This window comes from Lipotes vexillifer, unplaced genomic scaffold (genome assembly GCF_000442215.2).
Source record: "Lipotes vexillifer unplaced genomic scaffold, Lipotes_vexillifer_v1.1 scaffold533, whole genome shotgun sequence".
NCBI lineage: Eukaryota > Metazoa > Chordata > Mammalia > Artiodactyla > Lipotidae > Lipotes > Lipotes vexillifer.
In genome coordinates, this window is record NW_006773553.1 from 381,454 (window position 1) to 391,488 (window position 10,035).

A 10,035-nucleotide genomic window follows, 5' to 3' on the forward strand; every position below is an offset into this window, starting at 1 on the left:
CAAGCTCTCCGAATGCTAGCAGGTCCCTTCCCCACTGCATTCCCAGCCTGGCCTCTCCACCAGATGGGGGCGGGGCTGCAGACAGCACTGTGTTCCCGTGGACACCACTCCCCAGCCAGACAAGGGTGCCCTTGGCCTGTCCCTCCAAGCTCTGGTGTCCAAATCCTTGGGAGGGACCAGGTCAGCCTTGGTGGGGGCGGCATCACTAGGACTAGGCCAGCCAGGGTCACGTGTGACTCCCAAGGCCACAACAGGAGGGGCAGGGAGAGGGAGGAAGCAGGGGCTGAGGTCCTCTCGCCCTGCCCCCGAACACAGCCGAGCGCTCGGTGCCCTGAAGCTCACAGCCCACGGAGAGCCGCACAGCCCTGCGGTCAAGAGGACGGACACGAGCAAGACTTCCTGTGTCCGACTCAGACCCCCACCCTGACGGCCCTGTGATGCGGGAAGTTTCGACCTCTTGGTCCCCACTTCCCTCTTCTGCGGGCGCAGGTCAGCAGCGCTAGGACCGAGCGGGTTACAGCGGCCAGGCCAGCACCGCACAAGGGCTGCGTTGTGCTTCTAAGCTGCCTTCTTAAAATGTTCCAAAGACTGGCTGTTAGTGAGAATGGAAACGTGGGGCTTAAAGGGGCACAGCCTGTCCTCACTAGAGGCCTGGTCTCCCTCAGGTGCCCAAGAGCAGGTGTGTGCGGCCCCTGCGGCCCCAGCTGACCGTGCGGCCACCCCCGGGGCCCAGACTGAGTCCCAGGGGCCGGCTGGTCAAGCGGACTCTTGGTGCCGCGGGCTGCTAGGAGGGCAAGGCCGGCCCCGGGAGCCCACCGGAGGGTCAGGGATCCAGGAAGGGAGGAGGCTCTGGGGTCCAGACGGGGTCCTTCCCCCAACCACGCCTCGAAAGCAAAAGCGAAGCAGGGAGAATGCCAACGTCCCTCAGGGCAGGAGGGAGGAGGCTCCCTGGCGGCAAAGCCTTCTTTCCAGACGCGGCGCCTCCTGCAGCGTCACTATCCCAGGGCCGGCGCCTCCCAGCCTGACCCAGATGGAGCCTTCTGGAAGGAGGTTCAACTCAACTAAACCGGTGCACTTCCAGGCGTGCGGTGTTGTCTTCTTTGAAGCTCACCCTGACCAAGGGCACAAACCCAGACGGAGCCACAGCCCCCGCTCTGGCCCCAGGGACCCAGAAGCTCCACGTGGTCACTAGGTTAGATCTGAGCTCAACTGGAGAACCCAGCTGAGGAACAGCTGAGGCCTCACTGATCCCGTCCCCACCTGCCAAGGTGCCAGGGCACGGCTGGAGGCACGGCCCCGTGAGGGGACAGCAGGCTGGAGGTGACACCAAAGCCGTAAACCTGGGATGCTCGCTGAACCCAGGGAAAGGAACATTTTGTTTGGCCCTAAGTTGGCGTCCATTTTTCAAAGTCTCCACATACAAATGCCTGTTTCCACACCGACCGGCGCTGAGGCTGCCCCACGTGCACATGCGGTCTCCCCCCTGGCTTCCGCCTCTGGCCCTGGCACCGAAGGTCAGGGCTGTCTCTCACTGCGCTTAAGCTCTCCGTCTCCATCTGGACCCAGGGCAGTGCCGCCCTTGCTGCCCAGCTGCCAGCCCGCCTCATGTGTCTGCACCCACACCACTGCCCCCCGCCCAGCACTGCCCCACCACCCACCTCGGCCCAGGCCCGACGTGGCACCGGTAATGACCACCACGGCGTTCCGGACGTAGGCTCTCGTGCGCAGCCACTGCAGCAGCTTGCAGAGGCTGAAGACGCCCACGCAGCCCAACAGCAGGGGCAGGGTGGCCGTGGAGGTGATGAAGTCCATGACCCTCGCTCTCAGCAGACTCTTTCTGGAAGAACAAACCAGATAAATCAGTGACGAGGTGGGAGGACGCCAGGGACTCACCAACCCTCCTCCCCCAAGTCTGACACAGAGCCCAGATCTCTCGCGTGGACCTCAGCTCTGAGCCCGTCAGTGTCTCCCCAGGCAGGCCCTGCGCCCCATGTGGACCTTCCAGCCTGGTGGAATCAGTCTCCTCTCTGCACGGACGCGAGCGGGCGGCGGGGCGCAGACACGCGTCGTCCAGGCAGGCTGAGGACCAGCTCCTGAAGTGTGAAGGAGGCCCCAATTCTCCTGCACAAATCTGTTTTGAGGAACTTAATACCACCCGGTATCATTTTCAATTCCTGATATTCGTGAAACTAGGAAAGTTCTTCTAAACACTTTTCTTAAAAGGAAAACGGAGCCGTACCGATCGATCTTACACTGCTCCCTGGACAGGCTCCTCCACGGCCACAGGCCTCTGGATGCCTGGGTGACTCACAGCAGGGCAGGCAGTCCTCTGCCAAGTGCGTGCAGACTCAGGCCGCAGAGTGGAGGCCCCGCTGCACTGTGGCCTGTGCCCACCGAGTGCCATTGGCGAGCTGCGTCAGCCAGACCAATCAGGAGCCCACGGCAGCGTGGTGAGCGCTACCATGCGGGGTCCACGCTTAGGAAACATCTGTTCCTTCTACGACTGCCCCTCCCTTCCTCATTCCCACCCTCCACGGCCCTGGGCCCAGAGCAGCAGCCAAGAGGGGAGACACGGGGCTACAGGGACGCTGAGGAGGAGCTACGGCGGAGCAGCACGCATGCCGCCTCGGGATGCCCCCGGGCCCCCAGGACGATGATGTGAGAAGCACGGCAGCTTCCGGCGGAGGAAGGGACTGCGACGTAAGCGCACAGCGCCTGCGAACAAGCCTGTAGCCTTCAATCATTCATCACTGCGGTGACCGAGTAGAGCCCTTGCCCACCTCCCAAGCCCTCAACTCCGCATATTTAAAAACATATCTCTGCTCCCTTCCCAAGACAGCACCCACCCTGTGGACACCATGAAGCCAAGAACACACCGATCGCAGCACGCATCCGCCTGCACCCTGAGCTGCTTTGACTCTGAATTCCAGGTTTGTGAGGGGCCGTCCCCATCTAAGCTCAAAGGTTCTGCTCCGGTTTGAACTGTCAACTAAGCTAGTTTAGTATTTAACTTAACTTTTCACCTCCCTTTCCAAACACACCCAAATTCTTGATCACTATAAAAAATTAACATCCTTGGATGAACATCTGCAAAAATGACTCTTTCCTATCAACCTCCACTTAATCTACTTCTGAAAGACGCCGGCTACTGTCTGCTAAGTGGACACATTTCCCCCTTACCCTACACTGTGCCAAACCCACACGTGGATGCCCTGGCAATCCAAGTGGATTCTGAAGTGCCGAGCTCTTTACCCGGGTACCACTGGCACCAACCCTTGCCCTCAACTGGACGTTCAGGCAGGGCCGAGTCCCAGGGGAGAGGTGAGGACCCAAAGATCCTTTGTTTGGGGGCTTCCCTGGTGGCCCAGTGGTTAAGAGTCTGCCTTCCAAAGCAGGGGACGCGAGTTCGATCCCTGGTCAGGGAACTAAGATCCCACATGCCGTGGGGCAACTAAGCCTGCGCTCTAGAGCCCATGCACCACAACTAGAGAGCCCGTGTGCCACGACTACTGAGCCCACGCACCCTGAAGCCTGTGCACTACAACTAGAGAGAAGCCCACGTGCCGCAAGAAGATCCCGCATGCCGCATCTAAGACCCGACGCAGCCAAATTAATTAATTGATTAATTAAAAAAACAAAAACAAAAACAAAGATCCTTTGTTTGGCACCTGGTAGTACTCAGAGAGGCTTAGAGCAGGCAGGAGCACCTCCGCCATTCCGTGGGTCTGTGGGTGCTGCCTGGGGGCCTTCACAGGGCACAGCCCCTGAAGACGGCAGGCTGTGGGGTGCATTTCAGCCCAGCAGGACGGCTATGCGAGAAGAGCTTTATCCCCAGGGCAATCCCAGATCCTTATACCACGTAGGTCCCAAGGTGGACCACCCTGCTCGGCTCAAATTACCTGGGGCCCAGACAATGCCCAGGAAGCCCAGGCAGGTGGGGACACTGCTCAGGAAAAGACAACCAACCGGCTCAGCCTCTGGGTCTGTGGGTGGACACAGGCCCATGGAGATCACAGCCCTGTGGAGTCTGCCTGTCTCAGACCCATAACCTGGGGCTAAGTCAGAACTTCACTGAAGGCTACAAGGGATCAAGCACCAATACGCAGCCCTATTGCCTCTAAAAATTCAGAGGTTTCAGAGACCACCTGGAAAACACCAACTAATGGCAATGGCAGCACAGGGGTGGCAAAGATGAGCCCTCGCCTCCTGGCCAGGTTCACATCCTGGCTCAGCTACTCACCAGCCTGGGTCAAGGCCACACCGCTGAGGCCTCGGCACCTCTGTCTGTAAAACAGGTTCGTTGGACTTCCCTGGTGGCGCAGTGGTTAAGAACCTGCCTGCCAGTGCAGGGGACACGGGTTCGAGCCCAGGTCTGGGAAGATCCCACATGCTGCAGAACAACTAAGCCCATGCGCCACAAATACTGACCCTGCGCTCTAGAGCCTGCGAGCCACAACTACTGAGCCCGCGTGCCTAGAGACTGTGCTCCGCAACGAGAAGCCACCGCAATGAGAAGAAGCCCGTGCACTGCAACGAAGAGCAGCCCCCGCTCACTGCGACCAGAGAATGCCTGCTCACAGCAACGAAGACCCAACACAATCAAAAATAAATTAAAACAAAAACCAAAAAAAAAACAGGTTTGTTGTGGTCTGATGAATTAACACATAGAAGTGTGTGTGCAGTCCCTGGCTCAGGGTAAGAGCTCAGTAAACACGGCTGGCACCAGCATCATCGTGACCCATCACTAACTGAGAGCCAGCAATCGGATTTCCAAGGTTGTCTGAAAGGGGCCCTGGTTTATGACATAAAGCAAACTCATTAAACATATAGTTCACTGTAATTTAATTTTTATGGCTTCATAAACCCTCCGGTTTAATTAAATGAACAACTAGGAAGAAAGAGACCCAACTTTGTCAGGAATCAGAATCCCATATCCCAAGTTTTGTAACAGAAGATGTGGCCGAACATGGGAATTCCCTGATGGTCCAGTGGTTAGGACTCCGTGCTCTCAGTGCCAAGGGCCCAGGTTCGATCCCTAGTTGGGAAACTAAAATCCCACAAGCCGCACGGCATGGCCAAGAAAAAGAAAGAAAGAAAGAAAAGGAAATGTGGCCGAAGAAAACCTAAAGTCAGCAGAAAGAAGGAGATAATAAAGATCAGAGAGGAAATAAATAAAATAGAGATTTAAAAAAATAGAAAAAAAAAATCAATAAAACCCAGAGCTGGTTCTTTGAAAGGGTAAACAAAAATTAACACACCAATGGCTGGCCTCCCTAAGAAGGAAAGAGAGAAGACCCAAATAAACAAAATACGAAATGAAAGACGAGAAATCACAGCTGATACCACAGAGATACAAAAAACCATGAAAGAATGCTATGAACAATTATATGCCAATGAATTGGACAACCTAGAAGAAATGGACAACTTTCTAGAAACATACAGCCCACCAAAACTGAATCAAGAAGAAACAGATAACTTGAACAGACCGATCGCTAGAAGTGAAATAAAATCTGTAAAAACAAATGAACAAACAAAACTCCCTACAAACAAAGTCCAGGGCCAGATGGCTTCACAGGCGAATTCTACCAAACATACACGGCAGAACTTACACTGATCCTACTCAAACTCTTCTAAAAGACTGAAGAGGAAAAAACACTCCCAAAGACATTCTATAAAGCCACAAGCACCCTGATACCAAAACCAGAGAAAGATACTATCAAAAAAGAAAATTATAGGCCAATATCTTTGATGAATATAGATGCAAAAATCCTCAACAAGATATTAGCAAATCGGGGCTTCTCTGGTGGCGCAGTGGTTGACAGTCCGCCTGCCAATGCAGGGGATATGGGTTCGTGCCCCGGTCCGGGAAGATCCCATGTGCCGCGGAGCGGCTGGGCCCGTAAGCCATGGCCGCTGAGCCTGCGCGTCCAGAGCCTGTGCTCCACGATGGGAGAGGCCACGACAGTGAGAGGCCCGCGAACCGCAAATAAATAAATAAATAAATAAATAAATAAATAAATAATAAATAAATAAATAAATAAATAAATAACAAGGTCCCACTGTATGGCACAGGGAACTACATTCAATATCCTTTGATAAACCATAATGGAAAAGAATATGAAAAACAATACGTGTATCTCTAACTGAGTCACTTTGCTGTACAGCAGAAGTTAACACAACATTGTAAACCAACTACAATTCAATAAACTTAAAAAAAATAAAAAAGAAACAAACAAAATGCGGCCAACACAACAGTCATGGAGGCCAACACAGCAAAGAGGGAGCAGACAAGGGCCACAATGTCCTGTCCACCCCTTTCTCATACCCGGGGGAGGAACAGGATGAAGATAAACCCACCCAGCAAGGCGTCCCACTGAGACAACCACAGCTCCGGGCACCTGTTCAAAGCCCAAGCCGGCAACCCTTGACCTGAAGAAAAGAGAGAAACCACACACCGTCTTGTACATGTCTGGTATTCCTTGAGCACCTGACCCAACATCGCAAGCCAGCCTTGGTCTCCTGGCCCCAGGGACCACTCTGCCTGAGGCAAATATGGCACCAGGTTAAGGGGGTCCATCCTCAGCCCACTTTCTGTAAGGAGAGTGCATCTGCATTCAGTCTGGCAAGTTCTCACAGAATCAGAACATAAACTATAAACCAGTGCAGCTGTGCCCAGCAACTCAGGATGATGGTGGGAATAGACACCCCAGAGCAAGCCACTAATTTTAGAGTCAGGTCCAACTTCAGCATAACTGCCCTGGCCAGGTGACGCTGCTAATATGGACAATCTCAACTCCTCCTGGGAGTTTTTCAAGGTCCAACTTCAGCATAACTGCCCTGACTAGGTGATGCTGCTAATATGGACAATCTCAACTCCTCCTGGGAGTTTTTCAAATTCTTAAAACATCTCCCACCAGTCATTCTGTTCTGCAGTACACATGGCCACACCGATGGGCCCTGGGTCTCCCAGACTCTCAGAGGTAGCTGTGCCAACTCCTTCCTGTCTCACCCTCAGCAGTTATGATGGCCAAGAGAGCTAGACAAAGAAGTAACTCAGACCCACTGACTTGCTGTGGTGTCTGGGGGCCTTCTCTGAGAAAAAGGGACAGCTCCCAAGTGGAAGAAAGGAACTAAGCCTTGGCTGGCCACATTTCCAGATCAGGAAATAAATCTCCTATGTAAAGCAAGGTCAAAAGGGGCCTGGTGGGCTTCCCTGGTGGCACAGTGGTTGAGAGTCCGCCTGCCGATACAGGGGACACGAGTTCGTGCCCCGGTCCGGGAGGATTCCATGTGCCGCGGAGCGGCTGGGCCCGTGAGCCGTGGCCGCTGGGCCTGAGCATCCGGAGCCTGTGCTCCGCAACGGGAGAGGCCACAACAGTGAGAGGCCCGCGTACCGCAAAAAAAATAAAAACAAAAACAAAAAAAAAAGGGCCCTGTTTTTTTTTTGAAAATGGCACATAACATGCTTGTAAATTTTGCATTTTATACCAAAATGCTTCTTAAAACTGCTAGTTTCAGATATAACTGGAAGACAAGACTGGTGGTAAAAAAAGGGAGTGGTAAAAAAATCTTGCTCACGATTCCCAGCATTGGGAGATGAGCTTATAGCAGAGGGACAGTCAGCCCAGCAGTGCTGTGAGCCAGAGCCAAAAGCAGGACAGGCACGTGCAGAGAGGGGAGGCAAGCTCCGCCCACCCACACCAGCCACGCCCGCTCACTCCCCACACAGGAAGTGACCAGAGAGAGGAAGTCACGGGCCCAGGTGTCTGCCTGTGTTTTCTCGCAGCACACACAACGGAGCTCCAGACCTAAGTCAAAGGAGTGTGAAGGTGGAAAAGCACCTTCACAGGTGCCTGTCACTTGGGCCAGGAGGCCGGAAAGTCTGTGGGTCTGCACTGCTCTCCTATTTTCTACTGGGGCTTTCGGAACCTCAAACTAGAAACAAGAACGTCACTGAGAAACCAACTCGGAGCAGGCACGTCACCTCTTATGCCATCTGTTCCATTCTCCACCCTTTGGCCAAAATTGTACATTGCATTTCACAGATGGAATCTGTTCCTAAGATTCCTTTCTTCTCTCAGTTACAAAAATAAAATAAATTGAACCGTCAATAAAAACAAGTTAGAATCTACTCAGAAACCACACATGGAAATTAAACCATTAAGAGCTACATTTGAAAATCAAAGGAGGGGATGTGAAAACCCTCCAAAGTGAAAAATGATAATGAGGGACTTCCCTGGTGGTGCAGTGGTTAAGAATCTGCCTGCCAATGCAGGGGACACGGGTTCGAGCCCTGGTCCAGGAAGATCCCACATGCCGCGGAGCAACTAAGCCCATGCGCCACAACTACTGAGCCTGCGCTCTAGAGCCCACAAGCCACTACTACTGAGCCCGTGTGCCACAACTACTGAAGCCCACACCCCTAGAGCCCGTGCTCCGCAACAAGAGAAGCCACCACAATGAGAAGCCCGCGCACCGCAACCAAGAGTAGCCCCCGCTCGCCGCAACCAAGACCCAGTGCAGCCAAAGATAAAATTAATTAATTTTAAAAAATGATAGGGCTTCCCTGGTGGTGCAGTGGTTGAGAGTCCGCCTGCCGATGCAGGGGACACGGGTTCGTGCCCCGGTCCGGGGAGATCCCACGTGCCGCGGAGCGGCTGGGCCCGTGAGCCATGGCCGCTGAGCCTGCGCGTCCAGAGCCTGTGCTCCGCAACGGGAGAGGCCACAGCAGTGAGAGGCCCGCGTACCGCAAGAAAAAAAAAAAAAAATGATAATGAGTTCAGGTCTGGAAGGATCAGTCATGAAATAAGTTGCCATGTTATGCACAAGAAAATCAGGCTAAAGGGCAGAGAGGGGTTCCAACTGGACGGCAGGATACGAGGCCACAGGGCAAGGAGGGGCTTGGCAGCAAAAGCTGTCAGGTTCAGTTCCCACAGCCCACATCCACTCTTGTGTGTTAGCACTGACAGCCAGCTGTTCTATTACAGGTGACGTAAGCTACAGGTCATGCTTATGACCCATATCTGAAAATATGTATCTAATTTCAGAAAGTAAAAGAGTAAAGCCACTCTTTCTTGGTCTCAAGCGTATGAGAAGCAGCAGCTAAGGCCGTCTCTGACTGAAAAGATGGCATCCTACCTCAGACAGCGGACACTTCACCAGTGGCAGTTCCCGACACCCATGTCTACTCTGGTCTTTTGACCCAGGGCAGAGTAACTTGGACCAGAGGCCAGAGGATACCTTCAGGTCAGCAGGCCCTCTCTGGAATGCTGGAACGAGCGGTCTATTGGGTGTATTTTGGGATGCCAGCCTTAGGGCCCCCAGTTTAAAGGGGTGCAGGCTGGCATTAGTGAAGACAGAACCAAAAGGAAGGCCTGCGAGTATTTCAGACCAGGTCCTGAGCATCCAGTCCTGGAGAAGCGAGCAATGCTCTCCAGTAAGATGCTGGGCCCCCGCTGCACAGCATGCCCAGCCTGGGAGGATGGGATGAGAGGCACAGATCCAGACCCTGCAGCGCGGGCTCCTGACACGAGGACAGGGTGCTGGAGGCTAACCGTTTATTATGGGCCAAAGTCTTTGTTCAGTTTTTAAAAACAGCACTTATGATAGCTACTTAGACACCTTGTCACAAAAAACAATTTTGGTTTCTTTTTTTTTTTTTTTTTTTTAGTTTATTATTTATTATTGGCTGTGTTGGGTCTTTGTTGCTGCACACAGGCTTTCTCTAGTTGTGGCGAGCGAGGGCTACTCTTCATTGTGGTACACGGGCTTCTCGTTGCAGTGGCTTCTCCTGTTACAGAGCACGGGCTCTAGGCACGTGGGCTTCAGTAGTTGTGGCTCACGGGCTCAGTAGTTGTGGCTTGTGGGCTCTAGAGCTCAGGCTCAGTAGTTGTGGCACAAGGGCTTAGCTGCTCCGTGGCACGTGGGATCTTCCCGGACCAGGGCTCGAACCCGTGTCCCCTGCATCGCCAGGTAGACTCTCAACCACTGCACCACCAGGGAAGCCCCACAAGTTTGGTTTCTAATGTGCTTTAC

The 10,035-nt window shown here is 53.5% G+C and overlaps 1 protein-coding gene across 1 annotated transcript in view; it reads right to left on the reverse strand.

Moving 5' to 3' along the window:
• Positions 1-1,839, reverse strand: part of DHRS7B (dehydrogenase/reductase 7B) — an 11,951-nt gene extending 10,112 nt beyond the window's left edge. The window contains exon 1 of the mRNA XM_007448362.1: positions 1,659-1,839. Within this exon, the coding sequence (XP_007448424.1) occupies positions 1,659-1,812 (154 nt within the window). The 5' untranslated portion in view covers positions 1,813-1,839. The remainder of the gene's footprint in view (positions 1-1,658) is intronic.
• Between the last annotated feature and the right edge of the window lie 8,196 nt (positions 1,840-10,035).